This window comes from Calonectris borealis, unplaced genomic scaffold, assembly GCF_964195595.1.
Source record: "Calonectris borealis unplaced genomic scaffold, bCalBor7.hap1.2 HAP1_SCAFFOLD_193, whole genome shotgun sequence".
NCBI classification, from domain to species: domain Eukaryota; kingdom Metazoa; phylum Chordata; class Aves; order Procellariiformes; family Procellariidae; genus Calonectris; species Calonectris borealis.
This window is the reverse complement of record NW_027441578.1, coordinates 56,937-74,979: the sequence shown is the minus strand read 5'-3', so window position 1 is coordinate 74,979 and position 18,043 is coordinate 56,937. Positions and strand designations below refer to the sequence as shown.

Here is an 18,043-nt window from a genome sequence, read left to right as displayed (position 1 = left end):
CAGCTTCTGCACAGGAGAGGCATGGAAGACCTGGGCCGTCTGATAGCAACGCTTCTGGAGGCAGAGAAGACCTCTGCCTGCTTTGACGACATGGTCCATGTGAGTAGGCATGGGGCAACAGGGAAAGTGTGGCGGGGGCAGAGAATCGAGGCCTTAGCGGGTGAATAGCAGGTGGATACCTTTCCTGTGGGAAAGTGGGGCTTTGGCTGCTCGCTCCGAGTCTGTGCGTCTGGCTGGGGCCAGGGGCTGAGCTGGGGAACAGGAGCACCCAGCCACTGCAGCCTCAGGACAGGCAGAGAAGTGGGCCCTGCCGGAGGGAAAGCCAGGAGCCAGCCCCGAGCTGGGCGAGAGCAGCCTGGGGGAAGGCTGGAGTGGGGAGACGCCGGCAGGGAAGCAACACCTGGCTCAGGGCAGAGGCGGTTGGAGAGAGTGAGGCGGCGGAGGCAGCAGGGCCAGTGCTCGGTAGGGCCGGGGGCCGTGCCGGGAGGGGCCAGAGAAGGAGGGAGAGGGAGAGGGATCTCGGGGAGAGAAAGATACCTGTTGCGAGAGAGATGCACCCTGCCTCAGGTCCTGAAGGGCTGGCTCACCTCAGCCGAAGAATGGAAGCAGGAGAGAGCCCTGCGGGTTTGCGCCCATGTGCTGGGAGCTTGCAAAGAGCGATTTGAGCTCATGGTGAGTAGGGACCCGCCGCATGCCCTGGTGCTCCCTTCCCACCATTCATGGCCCCGGAAGGGAGCCCTGCCCAACTGGGTGCTGGGTTTCGGGGCTCCTGGGATTATGGGGCAGCCCTTCTGCCTGCCCCTCTGCCTGGTCGCTGCTCAGGGAGCAGGATGGGCAGTAGAGGCGAGCGGGTGCTGTGGCTGCCTGCGACCCTTTTCCTGCTGCTCTCCCCTGCAGAGAGGACGTCCTTGCAAGCAGTTTGGCTGCCTGGTGGGACTGCTGGGGACTCTGAGCAGCGACCGCCAGGAGGCATGGGTCTGCCTCGACTACCTTCTCCAAATGCAAGGTGAGGAGCGCGGGCGCTTCCCAGCCTTGCTCAGCCTGATCCTCCTTCCCTTCCTGGCCTGGCGCCAGCGGGGTCCCAGGTCCCCGGGAGGGAGGGGGGAGGCAACGTGCTCGGCTGGTTTTGTGCCCCCACCCTGTTAACCCTCTGCCTCCCTGGCCATCTCAGGAAGGATCCCTGGGAGAGGGTCGCTGAGTCCCACCTCCCTGGGGCATGTGTGAGGCTGAGTGGTCAGGGCCATCCCCCACTGCTGTCTGAGAGCAGCGCGTTGTCACCAATGCTGGGGGCTGTTCCACTCCACGTCTGTCCCCCTCCACGTTAGAGAGATAGAGGGTGGTCAGAGAACTCGCTTGGATGAGGTCCCTGACATTTCGGAGGGTGCCTTCCCCTCGCTCCCTGCCTTGAGCCTGGAGAGAGGGGCAGCTACCCAGGCAGTCTCCGAACTCATCCCTGCCAGGGAAGACATCTCCTGCCGAGCACAAGAGAGGAAACCAATCCGCTGCCCAGAGCAAACTGGGCAGGGAGGAGAGATCTGAGCTGCAGGCCCGGAGCGTGCTGCAAAGGGTTGTGTTCAAACCCTCTCCTCTTCAGGCAGCAGGGTCTGCCTGTGCTGAGGAAGTCACGGGGAGGCTTCCTGCCTCCCAGAGATGAGGGTGGCCTGTGCGGGAATAGCGGACGCAGCTGCTGGGAGCAGAGGCTGCTGAAACCCTGAAGCCCCAGCAAACGGTTCAGGAAGGAAGAGGGCTCTTTCCAGCCCGTCATTTGTCAGCCATTTATCGGGCTCGGGAAGTCCTGCTGCACCGAGCTCCGGAGGGCCCCGGCTTTCCCTGTGGCCTTCACTGCCACCACTTGGGTTCTCCTTTACTGGTATCTGGGGCCAGAGGTTGGGTTTCTGTAGACGTGACTCCTCTTTTCTCCTGGTGTTTGTTCCAGACAAGACCGTGAAGGCAGATGAGAGCAGGTGCCTTTGTGAGGAGCTGAACAACCCAGGCACGAAGACTCAGATGGAGACCTGTACCAAAATAGGAAAGGTAACTGGTCCCAAAACAGCAGGGTGGGGCCCAGCTCCTGGGCTCCTGCACGCCTCCCTGCTCCCCTCCAGTCTCTCGCTGTCTCCAACGCAAGCTGTCCAGGACGGCTGTTGTTAGCAAGTAGCAGGAGGCTTTGAGATAAGGCTGTCGTTTAGGCACGCTGGAGCAGATACCATGGTGTGTGCGTTTGTGCGCGTGTGTGTGCGTGAGTGCTCTTGTCAGAATACAGATTTGGTAGGTGAGCAAACAGCATGGGGGAGGCACTTCCAAATCGCTTAGCTGCATCAGATGTAAACACCACTGCATGCACAGCAGGAGGGACAAGTGATTGCCCCCTCCCTGACTGCCAAACTAACAGTCCCGTCAAGTTTCCTTTCCTTTCTGAATTGCTGGAGCAGAGCTGTGACGCGGTCTCTCCTGTTCCTGACTTCTCTCCAGGCTGTTTGCAAATGCATCCCTCCAGCACAGGCTACGGACTTTCTGACTGCCGTCCTGGACAGCTTGCTGCGTGTCACACCCAGTCGTGCAAGAGCAGTGTGGAAGTGGGTGTTCGTCTTCCTGGTGGAATGCAGAAAGGAAATACTCCAGGAGGTAAAGGAGACCTTTTTTTCCATTTGACTTTGCCTTTTCTCCTGTTGGCTGTTGCACTACACCCTGTGCAGTTGGCATGGGCTCAAGAAATGCTCAGCCTGTGTGCCGAGCCGAGGGGCTACTGATGGTCTGAGTCATGCGTTAGCACCTGCTGCCGGCTTCTGCTCCAGCTGGTGACAAGGATATGGGCACTTCTTGTCCAAAGTCTCACATTGGTCCAGGTCCTTCCCATGAATGAGGTGCCAACCTTGCCGTTCCTCCCCTTCCTCCGTGGGTCACTGTCAGTCCTCCCTGCCCTGGGACCCGCTTCGCCCTGCTCTTTCTTCACTGGTCCCCAATTCCCTCTACTCTGAGATTTGCTGGGCACGTGAGGTTTTCCACAGGTTGGATACTTGTTCATTGCTCTCCTTGCTTTCCCCGACTGTGGTGTTACCCAGCCTGCGAGGTGCCCTTCCTTTAGCCACCAGTTGCTGCCCGTTTGTAGCCTGGGAGCCTCTGGCCTCATGCTCTGCCTGCCCTTTCAAGGCTCCTCTTCTCCTCCGCTCGCGCTCTGCTGCGCTCCACTTGGGCTCTAGGGCCACCAGCAGCTCGCTCGGCCCAGACCAACCCCGTGGCTGTCCGCCGCTGGCAGAGGTCGGTCACAGTGATGGCAACTACGGGTGGCAGCCCACAGGATCGCACCCGGCTGAGCTAAAGCTCACCCAGCTGTTAGGCTGCTGCTGTTAGGGCCAGGGCAGGGCGTCCCTGTGCCGTCCCTGCAGAGCCCACGGCCGCTCCGGGCCGCGGGAGCGCCGCATCCGTGGGCCGCGGGGTCACCCCTTGCTGCTTCCCCAGGCGCAGAGCAGGTTGTGGCTGCACCAGGGGCCAGAGGTAGGCAGCCGTGGGAGAAGATGGGATCTCCCACGGGCCGAGGGACCTGGCTGCCTCCTTGTCCTTATCGTGGCCACGGCTTGTAGCTTCGAGGGAAGGCCCTCTGTGTGAGAAAGGGGTTGGCGCTTTGGGAAAGGAGGGTAGAGGCAAGGAAAAGTGTCCCCGGAGAAGTGGGTTCCTCTGGAAGGAGTCACGTGCCCTTGCACAGGCCCTGCAAGGCATCTTCAGGGTCTCGAAGAGCGTGTTTGGTCTTGCTCCTGCATCGCTACAGACACGTGGGGAGAGCTGGGTGTGAAAGTGCTGGGTGTGAAAGGTGTCCGTGTTTTCTGTGTGCACACAGGGCACGCAGCTGCTCATACGGCTGGGCCAGGCACATGCAGGGACTGAGGCTCCGCGTGCGTGTGCGTGCGTGCGTGTGCGTGCGTGCGTTCGTGCACACAATTGCCAAGAGCACACTCAGCTCCAGCCGTGAGCCAGGGTCAGGCAGGGTGGAACCTGCAGGAGGGGTAAAGGATGCACCGAGCCCTTCTTTCTCCTCTTCTTCCATTCAGGTGCCGAAAATCCTGAACACCCTTTGCGCCTACATGCAGCAGAGCACCCACAGGCCCTTCCTGCTCCGTGCGGTGTTTCTCCTTGCCCGCTTTCACCGGGAGCCCGTGATCAGCAGTCTCCTCCAGAAAGGCCTGCTCATGGACAGGTACGTACACTGCCCACGCCCCCACCGCAGTCGAACAGAGACCCCACAGCTTGCTCGTACTGGGGGGTCCAGTTGAGAAGCAGGTCTTTTTCTTCTGCCTGAACAGTCTTGAGCGTTGCAAGACTGCGTGCTCGTGTCTCTGCTGTGCGTGGGGCGTTGTAAGCCCCGCTGCAGATGAGGAGGTTTGAGGGCAGTGCAGGGCTGCGGGGATACGGGCTCAGGGGTGAACGTCTGTTCCCTTGCAGTGACACGGTGGAGCTGTGGAGGAGCCTGGGGAGAAGCATCCTTGGGATTCAGGTCCTGAGGTGCTTAGTGGAGAAACTAAACAGAGCAGGAAACAACCGCCGGGGAACTGACTCCTCCGCTTGTGAGCAGCACAACCGTCAGACTGCTCTGGAGACTCTGACGGTACGTGGAACAGCAGACACGTTTCTGCAGCTTTCATCTGCTTTCTAACCCATGCTTTGTCGCGAGGGAATCGGGTGCCCTTTGCGGATGCCCGTGGAGACTCCCAGGGCGCTGTGCTGGGCCGGCCTCAAGGAGTGTGGGGAGCCAGGACGGTTTTGTGCTCCTGAGCCACAAGGCTGTCGCAGAAGTGACAACTGCAGAGAGTAACCCCCCGCCCCAGGCAGGTGGGGGAACCAGGCGGTGGGAAGAGGCCTTGCCTGAACAGGTGGTTCTTGGTCGTGTTTCTCTGCAGATCACCCGTGCCATCTCGGAGGTGGTGCTTTCCCTGGGGAGCACGGAGGAGCTCAGGCAACTGCTTCCCCACCTCCTTCCCAGCCTCCTGAGGTGGGCCAGTGAAACGCTGGGCGAGGAGAGGCTGCTGTCCCCCACGAGCAGCTGGAGACAACTGTTCCTCGAGGGCTGGGTGCTTGAGGAGAAGCCGTGCAGGTAAGGAGCCGAAGGGCCGGATGGAGGGGCTGGCTTCATTTCCCCTCGCCAAAGCACGTGGCTTTGTGGGGCTGAGGGAGTGCTTCACCTGCCCTGCTTCCTAGACGTGGAAACCGGTCATCATGGTTGGTTTTACTTCTGTTCGTTCCTGGAGAAACTCCAGCTCCCGGGCGGGAAGGTCTTACGCAGCTCGTACTGCGGGCGGCTGTCATCTTGCCTCCTGCATACCCTTGCATGCACAATAGCATTGCGCTCCCTCAGTGGACCCCCGCAGGGAGCAGTGGCTCTCGTGGGCACCGGTGTCGTTCTTTGCAAAATGCTGGTGGGAAGAGGTATTAGGTGTTGCCTTGGTAAGTATCTAGCATGGAGTCAGTCTAGGGGCGTGGGTTTTCTTCTGCTTCAGCGGGTTTGGGGCATGACGAAAACGCCAGTGTTGCTATCTGCAGCCTTGAAGGCTGTGAAGCATCATTTCAGGGGTATTTAGCTCTGCTAAAGATAAGTCTTCCCTAAGGTGCTGCGATTTGAGATTTCTTTGGGTTTGTGGTGGTGTTATTTGGATTTGGTTTGTTTTGTTTGTGTTTGTTTATGTTGTGTTCTGTTTCTTCTGCCAGGATTTTCCTTTCAGCTATAGAGTTGGTGCTAGGGAAATGCGTGGCGCAGAAATGGATGCAGCTGCTCTTGAATCGGGCGGTGTGGGCTCGCCTGGAAGACCCCCTGGCTCACCCTGAGGGGGTGTGTCTGCTGAGCGGGTAAGAGCCGCAGGGATGCATCTGGCTGCCTCCCTGGGAAAAGGCTGCTGGGACCCTTCCGGCGTTCCTGGGAAGCGGTTCTGAGCTAAAGAACAGTGTCTGCATCGGAGCAAGGGAATTTTGGAGACCTGGCCTGTGGCCTTCCTGGGTAACCAACTGTGTGTCCCTGACTTGTGTCCCCTGCGCAGCGTCCTGCTCCGTGCTGGGCTCGTCTCCCCCTGCCTGGTGAAGAACCTCTTGCCGTGGCTGGATTCCTGCTCGGTTAAGCTGCGGGTGACGGCTGCAGCTTTCTTTGCTGAGGTAAGGTGGGGGTGGGGAAGGAGGGGTTCGAGGGGTTTTACTGAGATGCTGCCGCTTGGGACGTCTAGCTCACTAGACTCACTAGCGCGAGTGGCAGAGGAGCGAGATTCTGCCATCCAAACGAGCGTCTGTCTTCAAAACCAGCTGGAAAGGGCGGAGCGCGAACTGAAAGCCGTGAAAGAAACAGCAGCAGAAGTCAACAGCTGGAGAAGGAACATGAGGAGACGAAGTTAATGCTCCAGAGGAAAGAGGGGAAGGCGGCTGTTGGCAGAGGGCTCAGGCAGAAGTACACAGGGAGCAGGAAGAAACCCCGCAACTGTGGATTCGTCCCCTCTGACCTTGTTGAAGGACTTTCAGATGAGGGTTGACCTGGTGACACCGGAGTCTCTCCAGAGACAAGTGATTGGCAGCAGGACACAGCTGATGTCTGCCCTGTCTTCCTGGATCTTCTTATTAAATCTTTTGTTAACGATCTCTCTGCGTAGTCTCGCTCTCTCTCCTGGGTGTATGAGAACTGAAAGGACTGGGTGACAGCTACTGGGGGGCTGGTGTGGGTGGACTGGGTGCCAGCTACTGGGGGGCTGGTGTGGGAGGACTGGGTGCCAGCTACTGGGGGGCTGGTGTAGGTGGACTGGGTGCCAGCTACTGGGGGGCTGGTGTGGGAGGACTGGGTGCCAGCTACTGGGGGGCTGGTGTGGGAGGACTGGGTGCCAGCTACTGGGGGGCTGGTGTGGGAGGACTGGGTGCCAGCTACTGGGGGGCTGGTGTAGGTGGACTGGGTGCCAGCTACTGGGGGGCTGGTGTGGGAGGACTGGGTGCCAGCTACTGGGGGGCTGGTGTGGGAGGACTGGGTGCCAGCTACTGGAGCCAGCCAGCGAGTGTAGGCACCACGCACCCCTGATTTGTGGTGCCAGCTACTGGTGTGGGTCCCAGTGCAGCCAGTGGAGTGAGTGGGGGGTCCCAGTGCAGCGAGTGGAGTGAGTGGGGGGTCGCAGTGCAGCTAGTGGAGTGAGTGGGGGGTCCCAGTGCAGCTATTGGAGTGAGTGGGGGGTCCCAGTGCAGCGAGTGGAAAGAGTGGGGGGTCCCAGTGCAGGTAGTGCAGTGAGTGGGGGGTCCCAGTGCAGCGAGTGGAGTGAGTGGGGGGTCCCAGTGCAGCGAGTGCAGCGAGTGGGGGGTCCCAGTGCAGCGAGTGGAGTGAGTGGGGGGTCCCAATGCAGCGAGTGGAGTGAGTGGGGGGTCCCAGTGCAGCGAGTGGAGTGAGTGGGGGGTCCCAGTGCAGCGAGTGGAATGAGTGGGGGGTCCCAATGCAGGTAGTGGAGTGAGTGGGGGGTCTCAGTGCAGCTAGTGCAGTGAGTGGGGGGTCCCAGTGCAGCGAGTGGAGTGAGTGGGGGGTCTCAGTGCAGCAAGTGGAGTGAGTGGGGAGTCCCAGTGCAGCGAGTGGAGTGAGCGGGGGGTCGCAGTGCAGCGAGTGGAGTGAGTGGGGGGTCCCAGTGCAGCGAGTGGAGTGAGTGGGGGGTCCCAGTGCAGCGAGTGGAATGAGTGGGGGGTCCCAATGCAGGTAGTGGAGTGAGTGGGGGGTCTCAGTGCAGCTAGTGCAGTGAGTGGGGGGTCCCAGTGCAGCGAGTGGAGCGAGTGGGGGGTCCCAGTGCAGCTATTGGAGCGAGTGGGGGGTTCCAGTGCAGCTAGTGGAGTGAGGGGGGGGTCCCAGTGCAGCGAGTGGAGTGAGTGGGGAGTCCCAGTGCAGCGAGTGGAGTGAGCGGGGGGTCGCAGTGCAGCGAGTGGAGTGAGTGGGGGTCCCAGTGCAGGTAGTGGAATGAGTGGGGGGTCCCAGTGCAGCGAGTGGAGTGAGTGGGGGTCCCAGTGCAGCTAGTGGAATGAGTGGGGGGTCTCAGTGCAGCGAGTGGAGTGAGTGGGGGGTCCCAGTGCAGCTCTTGGAGCGAGTGGGGGGTATCAGTGCAGCGAGTGGAGCGAGTGGGGGGTCCCAGTGCAAGTAGTGGAGTGAGTGGGGGGTCTCAGTGCAGCTAGTGGAGTGAGTGGGGGGTCCCAGTGCAGCTAGTGGAGTGAGTGGGGGGTCTTAGTGCAGCAAGTGGAGTGAGTGGGGGGTCCCAGTGCAGCGAGTGGAGAGAGGGGGGGGTCCCAGTGCAGCGTGTGGAGTGAGTGGGGGGTCTCAGTGCAGGTAGTGGAGTGAGTGGGGGGTCCCAGTGCAGCTAGGGGAGTGAGTGGGGGGTCCCAGTGCAGCCAGTGCAGTGAGTGGGGGTCCCAGTGCAGCGAGTGGAGTGAGTGGGGGGTCCCAGTGCAGCTATTGGAGTGAGTGGGGGGTCCCAGTGCAGCGAGTGGAGTCAGTGGGGGGTCCCAGTGCAGCGAGTGGAGCGAGTGGGGGGTCCCAGTGCAGCGAGTGGAGTGAGTGGGGGGTCTCAGTGTAACCAGTGGAGTGAGTGGGGGGTCCCAGTGCAGCTAGTGGAGGGAGTGGGGGTTCCCAGTGCAACCAGTGGAGTGAGTGGGGGGTCCCAGTTCAGCTAGTGGAGTAAGGGGGGGGTCCCAGTACAGCTAGGGGAGTGAGTGGGGGGTCCCAGCGCAGCGAGTGGAGTGAGTGGGGGGTCGCAGTGCAGCTAGTGGAGTGAGTGGGGGGTCCCAGTGCAGCTATTGGAGTGAGTGGGGGGTCCCAGTGCAGCGAGTGGAGTGAGTGGGGGGTCTCAGTGCAGCAAGTGGAGTGAGTGGGGAGTCCCAGTGCAGCGAGTGGAGTGAGCGGGGGGTCGCAGTGCAGCGAGTGGAGTGAGTGGGGGGTCCCAGTGCAGCGAGTGGAGTGAGTGGGGGGTCCCAGTGCAGCGAGTGGAATGAGTGGGGGGTCCCAATGCAGGTAGTGGAGTGAGTGGGGGGTCTCAGTGCAGCTAGTGCAGTGAGTGGGGGGTCCCAGTGCAGCGAGTGGAGCGAGTGGGGGGTCCCAGTGCAGCTATTGGAGCGAGTGGGGGGTTCCAGTGCAGCTAGTGGAGTGAGGGGGGGGTCCCAGTGCAGCGAGTGGAGTGAGTGGGGAGTCCCAGTGCAGCGAGTGGAGTGAGCGGGGGGTCGCAGTGCAGCGAGTGGAGTGAGTGGGGGTCCCAGTGCAGGTAGTGGAATGAGTGGGGGGTCCCAGTGCAGCGAGTGGAGTGAGTGGGGGTCCCAGTGCAGCTAGTGGAATGAGTGGGGGGTCTCAGTGCAGCGAGTGGAGTGAGTGGGGGGTCCCAGTGCAGCTCTTGGAGCGAGTGGGGGGTATCAGTGCAGCGAGTGGAGCGAGTGGGGGGTCCCAGTGCAAGTAGTGGAGTGAGTGGGGGGTCTCAGTGCAGCTAGTGGAGTGAGTGGGGGGTCCCAGTGCAGCTAGTGGAGTGAGTGGGGGGTCTTAGTGCAGCAAGTGGAGTGAGTGGGGGGTCCCAGTGCAGCGAGTGGAGAGAGGGGGGGGTCCCAGTGCAGCGTGTGGAGTGAGTGGGGGGTCTCAGTGCAGGTAGTGGAGTGAGTGGGGGGTCCCAGTGCAGCTAGGGGAGTGAGTGGGGGGTCCCAGTGCAGCCAGTGCAGTGAGTGGGGGTCCCAGTGCAGCGAGTGGAGTGAGTGGGGGGTCCCAGTGCAGCTATTGGAGTGAGTGGGGGGTCCCAGTGCAGCGAGTGGAGTCAGTGGGGGGTCCCAGTGCAGCGAGTGGAGCGAGTGGGGGGTCCCAGTGCAGCGAGTGGAGTGAGTGGGGGGTCTCAGTGTAACCAGTGGAGTGAGTGGGGGGTCCCAGTGCAGCTAGTGGAGGGAGTGGGGGTTCCCAGTGCAACCAGTGGAGTGAGTGGGGGGTCCCAGTTCAGCTAGTGGAGTAAGGGGGGGGTCCCAGTACAGCTAGGGGAGTGAGTGGGGGGTCCCAGCGCAGCGAGTGGAGTGAGTGGGGGGTCGCAGTGCAGCTAGTGGAGTGAGTGGGGGGTCCCAGTGCAGCTATTGGAGTGAGTGGGGGGTCCCAGTGCAGCGAGTGGAATGAGTGGGGGGTCCCAGTGCAGGTAGTGCAGTGAGTGGGGGGTCCCAGTGCAGCGAGTGGAGTGAGTGGGGGGTCTCAGTGCAGCGAGTGGAGTGAGTGGGGGGTCCCAGTGCAGCGAGTGCAGCGAGTGGGGGGTCCCAGTGCAGCGAGTGGAGTGAGTGGGGGGTCCCAATGCAGCGAGTGGAGTGAGTGGGGGGTCCCAGTGCAGCTAGTGGAGTGAGTGGGGGGTCCCAGTTCAGCTATTGGAGTGAGTGGGGGGTCCCAGTGCAGTGAGTGGAATGAGTGGGGGGTCCCAATGCAGGTAGTGGAGTGAGTGGGGGGTCCCAGTGCAGCTAGTGGAGGGAGTGGGGGTTCCCAGTGCAACCAGTGGAGTGAGTGGGGGGTCCCAGTTCAGCTAGTGGAGTAAGGGGGGGGTCCCAGTACAGCTAGGGGAGTGAGTGGGGGGTCCCAGCGCAGCGAGTGGAGTGAGTGGGGGGTCGCAGTGCAGCTAGTGGAGTGAGTGGGGGGTCCCAGTGCAGCTATTGGAGTGAGTGGGGGGTCCCAGTGCAGCGAGTGGAATGAGTGGGGGGTCCCAGTGCAGGTAGTGCAGTGAGTGGGGGGTCCCAGTGCAGCGAGTGGAGTGAGTGGGGGGTCTCAGTGCAGCGAGTGGAGTGAGTGGGGGGTCCCAGTGCAGCGAGTGCAGCGAGTGGGGGGTCCCAGTGCAGCGAGTGGAGTGAGTGGGGGGTCCCAATGCAGCGAGTGGAGTGAGTGGGGGGTCCCAGTGCAGCTAGTGGAGTGAGTGGGGGGTCCCAGTTCAGCTATTGGAGTGAGTGGGGGGTCCCAGTGCAGTGAGTGGAATGAGTGGGGGGTCCCAATGCAGGTAGTGCAGTGAGTGGGGGGTCCCAGTGCAGCGAGTGGAGTGAGTGGGGGGTCTCAGTGCAGCAAGTCGAGCGAGTGGGGGGTCCCAGTGCAGCTAGTGGAGTGAGTGGGGGGTCCCAGTGCAGCGAGTGGAGTGAGCGGGGGGTCGAAGTGCAGCGAGTGGAGTGAGTGGGGGTCCCAGTGCAGGTAGTGGAATGAGTGGGGGGTCCCAGTGCAGCGAGTGGAGTGAGTGGGGGTCCCAGTGCAGCTAGTGGAATGAGTGGGGGGTCTCAGTGCAGCGAGTGGAGTGAGTGGGGGGTCCCAGTGCAGCTCTTGGAGCGAGTGGGGGGTATCAGTGCAGCGAGTGGAGCGAGTGGGGAGTCCCAGTGCAAGTAGTGGAGTGAGTGGGGGGTCCCAGTGCAGCTAGTGGAGTGAGTGGGGGGTCCCAGTGCAGCTAGTGGAGTGAGTGGGGGGTCTTAGTGCAGCAAGTGGAGTGAGTGGGGGGTCCCAGTGCAGCTAGTGAAGTGAGTGGGGGTCCCAGTGCAGCGAGTGGAGAGAGGGGGGGGTCCCAGTGCAGCGTGTGGAGTGAGTGGGGGGTCCCAGTGCAGCGAGTGGAGTGAGTGGGGGGTCCCAGTGCAGCGAGTGGAGTCAGTGGGGGGTCCCAGTGCAGCGAGTGGAGCGAGTGGGGGGTCCCAGTGCAGCGAGTGGAGTGAGTGGGGGGTCCCAGTGCAGCGACTGGAGTGAGTGGGGGGTCTCAGTGTAACCAGTGGAGTGAGTGGGGGGTCCCAGTGCAGCTAGTGGAGGGAGTGGGGGTTCCCAGTGCAACCAGTGGAGTGAGTGGGGGGTCCCAGTTCAGCTAGTGGAGTAAGGGGGGGGTCCCAGTACAGCTAGGGGAGTGAGTGGGGGGTCCCAGCGCAGCGAGTGGAGTGAGTGGGGGGTCCCAGTGCAGCCAGTGGAGTGAGTGGGGGGTCCCAGTGCTGGTAGTGCAGTGAGTGGGGGGTCCCAGTGCAACGAGTGGAGTGAGTGGGGGGTCCCAGTGCAGGTACTGGAGTGAGTGGGGGGTCCCAGTGCAGCTAGTGGAGTGAGTGGGGGGTCTCAGTGCAGCCAGTGGAGTGAGTGGGGGGTCCCAGTGCAGCGAGTGGAGTGAGTGGGGGGTCCCAGTGCAGCTAGTGGAATGAGTGGGGGGTCCCACTGCAGGTACTGGAGTGAGTGGGGGGTCCCAGTGCAGCTAGTGGAGTGAGTGGGGGGTCCCAGTGCAGCTAGTGGAGTGAGTGGGGGGTCCCAGTGCAGGTAGTGCAGTGAGTGGGGGGTCTCAGTGCAGCGAGTGGAGTGAGTGGGGGGTCTCAGTGCAGCGTGTGGAGTGAGTGGGGGGTCCCAGTGCAGCGAGTGGAGTCAGTGGGGGGTCCCAGTGCAGCGAGTGGAGCGAGTGGGGGGTCCCAGTGCAGCGAGTGGAGTGAGTGGGGGGTCCCAGTGCAGCGACTGGAGTGAGTGGGGGGTCTCAGTGTAACCAGTGGAGTGAGTGGGGGGTCCCAGTGCAGCTAGTAGAGGGAGTGGGGGTTCCCAGTGCAACCAGTGGAGTGAGTGGGGGGTCCCAGTTCAGCTAGTGGAGTAAGGGGGGGGTCCCAGTACAGCTAGGGGAGTGAGTGGGGGGTCCCAGCGCAGCGAGTGGAGTGAGTGGGGGGTCTCAGTGCAGCTAGTGGAGTGAGTGGGGGGTCCCAGTGCTGGTAGTGCAGTGAGTGGGGGGTCCCAGTGCAACGAGTGGAGTGAGTGGGGGGTCCCAGTGCAGGTACTGGAGTGAGTGGGGGGTCCCAGTGCAGCCAGTGGAGTGGGTGGGGGGTCTCAGTGCAGCCAGTGGAGTGAGTGGGGGGTCCCAGTGCAGCCAGTGGAGTGAGTGGGGGGTCCCAGTGCAGCTAGTGGAATGAGTGGGGGGTCCCACTGCAGGTACTGGAGTGAGTGGGGGGTCCCAGTGCAGCTAGTGGAGTGAGTGGGGGGTCCCAGTGCAGGTAGTGCAGTGAGTGGGGGGTCTCAGTGCAGCGAGTGGAGTGAGTGGGGGGTCTCAGTGCAGCGTGTGGAGTGAGTGGGGGGTCCCAGTGCAGCGAGTGGAGTCAGTGGGGGGTCCCAGTGCAGGTAGGGGAGTGAGTGGGGGGTCTCAGTGCAGGTAGTGGAGTGAGTGGGGGGTCCCAGTGCAGCTAGTGGACTGAGTGGGGAGTCCCAGTGCAGCTAGTGCAGTGAGTGGGGGTCCCAGTGCAGCGAGTGGAGTGAGTGGGGGGTCCCAGTGCTGGTAGTGCAGTGAGTGGGGGGTCCCAGTGCAACGAGTGGAGTGAGTGGGGGGTCCCAGTGCAGGTACTGGAGTGAGTGGGGGGTCCCAGTGCAGCTAGTGGAGTGAGTGGGGGGTCTCAGTGCAGCCAGTGGAGTGAGTGGGGGGTCCCAGTGCAGCCAGTGGAGTGAGTGGGGGGTCCCAGTGCAGCTAGTGGAATGAGTGGGGGGTCCCACTGCAGGTACTGGAGTGAGTGGGGGGTCCCAGTGCAGCTAGTGCAGTGAGTGGGGGGTCTCAGTGCAGCTAGTGGAGTGAGTGGGGGGTCCCAGTGCAGCCAGTGGAGTGAGTGGGGGGTCCCAGTGCAGCCAGTGGAGTGAGTGGGGGATCCCAGTGCAGCTAGTGGAGGGAGTGGGCGGTCCCAGTGCAGCGAGTGCAGTGAGTGGGGGGTCCCAGTGCAGCGAGTGGAGTGAGTGGGGGTCCCAGTGCAGCGAGTGGAGCGAGTGGGGGGTCCCAGTGCAGCCAGTGGAGTGAGTGGGGGGTCCCAGTGCAGCTCTTGGAGTGAGTGGGGGGTCCCAGTGCAGGTAGTGGAGTGAGTGGGGGGTCCCAGTGCAGCGAGTGGAGTGAGCGGGGGTTCCCAGTGCAGCGAGTGGAGTGAGTGGGGGGTCTCAGTGCAGCCAGTGGAGTGAGTGGGGGGTCCCAGGGCAGCGACTCGAGTGAGTGGGGGGACTCAGTGCAGGTAGTGCAGTGAGTGGGGGGTCCCAGTGCAGCGAGTGGAGTGAGTGGGGGTTCCCAGTGCAGCCAGTGGAGTGAGTGGGGGGTGCAAGTGCAGCGAGTGGAGTGAGTGGGGGGTTCCAGTGCAGCGAGTGGAGTGAGTGGGGGGTCCCACTGCAGCCAGTGGAGTGAGTGGGGGGTCCCAGTGAAGCCAGTGGAGTGAGTGGGGGATCCCAGTGCAGCTAGTGGAGGGAGTGGGCGGTCCCAGTGCAGCGAGTGCAGTGAGTGGGGGGTCCCAGTGCAGCGAGTGGAGTGAGTGGGGGGTCCCAGTGCAGCTAGTGGAGTGAGTGGGGGGTCCCAGGGCAGCGACTCGAGTGAGTGGGGGGACTCAGTGCAGGTAGTGCAGTGAGTGGGGGGTCCCAGTGCAGCGAGTGGAGCGAGTGGGGGGTCCCAGTGCAGCGAGTGGATGGAGTGGGGGGTCCCAGTGCAGCTAGAGGAGGGAGTGGGCGGTCCCAGTGCAGCGAGTGCAGTGAGTGGGGGGTCCCAGTGCAGCGAGTGGAGTGAGTGGGGGTCCCAGTGCCGCTAGTGGAATGAGTGGGGGGTCCCAGTGCAGCGAGTGGAGTGAGTGGGGGGTCTCACTGCAGCGAGTGGAGTGAGTGGGGGGTCCCAGTGCAGCTAGAGGAGTGAGTGGGGGGTCCCAGTGCAGCGAGTGGAGTGAGTGGGGGGTGACTGTGCAGCGAGTGGAGTGAGTGGGGGGTCCCAGTGCAGCGCGTGGAGTGAGTGGGGGGTCCCAGTGCAGCCAGTGGAGTGAGTGGGGGGTCCCAGTGCAGCTAGTGGAGTGAGTGGGGTGTCCAGGGCAGTGAGTGGAGTGAGTGGGGGGTCTCACTGCAGCGAGTGGAGTGAGTGGGGCGTCCCAGTGCAGCTAGTGGAGTGAGGGGGGGGTCCCAGTGCAGCGAGTGGAGTCAGTGGGGGGTCCCAGTGCAGCGAGTGGAGCGAGTGGGGGGTCCCAGTGCAGGTAGTGGAGCGAGTGGGGGGTCCCAGTGCAGCTAGTGGAGTGAGTGGGGGGTCCCAGTGCAGGTAGTGCAGTGAGTGGGGGGTCTCAGTGCAGCGAGTGGAGAGAGGGGGGGGTCTCAGTGCAGCGTGTGGAGTGAGTGGGGGGTCCCAGTGCAGCGAGTGGAGTCAGTGGGGGGTCCCAGTGCAGCGAGTGGAGCGAGTGGGGGGTCCCAGTGCAGCGAGTGGAGTGAGTGGGGGGTCCCAGTGCAGCGACTGGAGCGAGTGGGGGGTCCCAGTGCAGCTAGTGGAGTGAGTGGGGGGTCCCAGTGCAGCGAGTGGAGAGAGTGGGGAGTCCCAGTGCAGCGAGTGGAGTGAGTGGGGGGTCCCAGTTCAGCTAGTGGAGTAAGGGGGGGGTCCCAGTACAGCTAGGGGAGTGAGTGGGGGGTCCCAGCGAAGCGAGTGGAGTGAGTGGGGGGTCTCAGTGCAGCTAGTGGAGTGAGTGGGGGGTCCCAGTGCTGGTAGTGCAGTGAGTGGGGGGTCCCAGTGCAACGAGTGGAGTGAGTGGGGGGTCCCAGTGCAGGTACTGGAGTGAGTGGGGGGTCCCAGTGCAGCTAGTGGAGTGAGTGGGGGGTCTCAGTGCAGCCAGTGGAGTGAGTGGGGGGTCCCAGTGCAGCTAGTGGAATGAGTGGGGGGTCCCACTGCAGGTACTGGAGTGAGTGGGGGGTCCCAGTGCAGCTAGTGGAGTGAGTGGGGGGTCCCAGTGCAGGTAGTGCAGTGAGTGGGGGGTCTCAGTGCAGCGTGTGGAGTGAGTGGGGGGTCCCAGTGCAGCGAGTGGAGTCAGTGGGGGGTCCCAGTGCAGGTAGGGGAGTGAGTGGGGGGTCTCAGTGCAGGTAGTGGAGTGAGTGGGGGGTCCCAGTGCAGCTAGTGGACTGAGTGGGGAGTCCCAGTGCAGCTAGTGCAGTGAGTGGGGGTCCCAGTGCAGCGACTGGAGTGAGTGGGGGGTCCCAGTGCTGGTAGTGCAGTCAGTGGGGGGTCCCAGTGCAACGAGTGGAGTGAGTGGGGGGTCCCAGTGCAGGTAGTGCAGTGAGTGGGGGGTCCCAGTGCAGCGAGTGGAGTGAGTGGGGGGTCTCAGTGCAGCCAGTGGAGTGAGTGGGGGGTCCCAGTGCAGCCAGTGGAGTGAGTGGGGGGTCTCAGTGCAGCCAGTGGAGTGAGTGGGGGGTCCCAGTGCAGCCAGTGGAGTGAGTGGGGGGTCCCAGTGCAGCCAGTGGAGTGAGTGGGGGATCCCAGTGCAGCTAGTGGAGGGAGTGGGCGGTCCCAGTGCAGCGAGTGGAGTGAGTGGGGGGTCCCAGTGCAGCGAGTGGAGTGAGTGGGGGTCCCAGTGCAGCGAGTGGAGCGAGTGGGGGGTCCCAGTGCAGCCAGTGGAGTGAGTGGGGGGTCCCAGTGCAGCTCTTGGAGTGAGTGGGGGGTCCCACTGCAGCTAGTGGAGTGAGTGGGGCGTCCCAGTGCAGCCAGTGGAGTGAGTGGGGGGTCCCAGGGCAGCGACTCGAGTGAGTGGGGGGACTCAGTGCAGGTAGTGCAGTGAGTGGGGGTCCCAGTGCAGCGAGTGGAGTGAGTGGGGGTTCCCAGTGCAGCGAGTGGAGTGAGTGGGGGGTCTCAGTGCAGCTAGTGGAGTGAGTGGGGGGTCTCAGTGCAGCCAGTGGAGTGAGTGGGGGGTCCCAGTGCAGCGAGTGGAGTGAGTGGGGGGTCCCAGTGCAGCCAGTGGAGTGAGTGGGGGGTGCAAGTGCAGCGAGTGGAGTGAGTGGGGGGTCCCAGTGCAGCCAGTGGAGTGAGTGGGGGGTCCCAGTGCAGCTAGTGGAGTGAGTGGGGGGTCCCAGTGCAGCGAGTGGAGTAAGTGGGGGTCCCAGTGCAGCCAGTGGAGTGGGTGGGGGGTCCCAGTGCAGCCAGTGGAGTGAGTGGGGGGTGCAAGTGCAGCTAGTGGAGTGGGTGGGGGGTCTCAGTGCAGCTAGTGGAGTGAGTGGGGGGTGCAAGTGCAGCTAGTGGAGTGAGTGGGGGGTCTCAGTGCAGCGAGTGGAGCGACTGGGGGGTCCCAGTGCAAGTATTAGAGTGAGTGGGGGGTCCCAGTGCAGGTAGTGGAGTGAGTGGGGGGTCCCAGTGCAGCTAATGGAGCGAGTCGGGGTTCCCAGTGCAGCGAGTGGAGTGAGTGGGGGGTCTCAGTGCAGCGTGTGGAGTGAGTGGGGGGTCCCAGTGCAGCTAGTGGAGTGAGTGGGGTGTCCCAGTGCAGCCAGTGCAGTGAGTGGGGGGTCCCAGTGCAGCCAGTGCAGTGAGTGGGGGTCCCAGTGCAGCTAGTGGAGTGACAGGGGGGTCCCAGTGCATCTATTGGAGTGAGTGGGGGGTCCCAGTACAGCGAGTGGAGTGAGTGGGGGGTCCCAGAGCAGCTAGTGGAGTGAGTGGGGGGTCTCAGTGCAGCAAGTGGAGCGAGTGGGGGGTCCCAGTGCAGCGAGTGGAGTGAGTGGGGGTCCCAGTGCAGCTAGTGGAGTGAGTGGGGGGTCCCAGTGCACCGACTGGAGTGAGTGGGGGATCCCAGTGCAGCTAGTGGAATGAGTGGGGGGTCCCAGTGCAGCGAGTGGAGTGAGTGGGGGGTCCCAGTGCAGGTAGTGCAGTGAGTGGGGGGTCCCAGTGCAGGTAGTGCAGAGAGTGGGGGGTCTCAGTGCAGCGAGTGGAGTGAGTGGGGGGTCCCAGTGCAGCCAGTGGAGTGAGTGGGGGGTGCAAGTGCAGCGAGTGGAGTGAGTGGGGGGTCCCAGTGCAGCCAGTGGAGTGAGTGGGGGGTCCCAGTGCAGCTAGTGGAGTGAGTGGGGGGTCCCAGTGCAGCGAGTGGAGTAAGTGGGGGTCCCAGTGCAGCCAGTGGAGTGGGTGGGGGGTCCCAGTGCAGCCAGTGGAGTGAGTGGGGGGTGCATGTGCAGCTAGTGGAGTGGGTGGGGGGTCCCAGTGCAGCTAGTGGAGTGAGTGGGGGGTCCCAGTGCAGCGAGTGGAGTAAGTGGGGGTCCCAGTGCAGCCAGTGGAGTGGGTGGGGGGTCCCAGTGCAGCCAGTGGAGTGAGTGGGGGGTGCAAGTGCAGCTAGTGGAGTGAGTGGG

The 18,043-nt window shown here is 63.2% G+C and overlaps 1 protein-coding gene across 1 annotated transcript; it reads left to right on the top strand.

The window, feature by feature from the left end:
* Positions 1–90: 90 nt before the first annotated feature.
* LOC142077271 (maestro heat-like repeat-containing protein family member 2B) lies at positions 91–6,369 on the top strand. Its single transcript, XM_075139375.1, has 9 exons — positions 91–99; positions 898–1,006; positions 1,937–2,034; positions 4,047–4,192; positions 4,438–4,600; positions 4,893–5,086; positions 5,698–5,835; positions 6,024–6,135; positions 6,280–6,369. Exons 1-9 carry the CDS (start codon positions 91–93, stop codon positions 6,367–6,369), a joined length of 1,059 nt encoding a protein of 352 aa, XP_074995476.1.
* Positions 6,370–18,043: the final 11,674 nt, after the last annotated feature.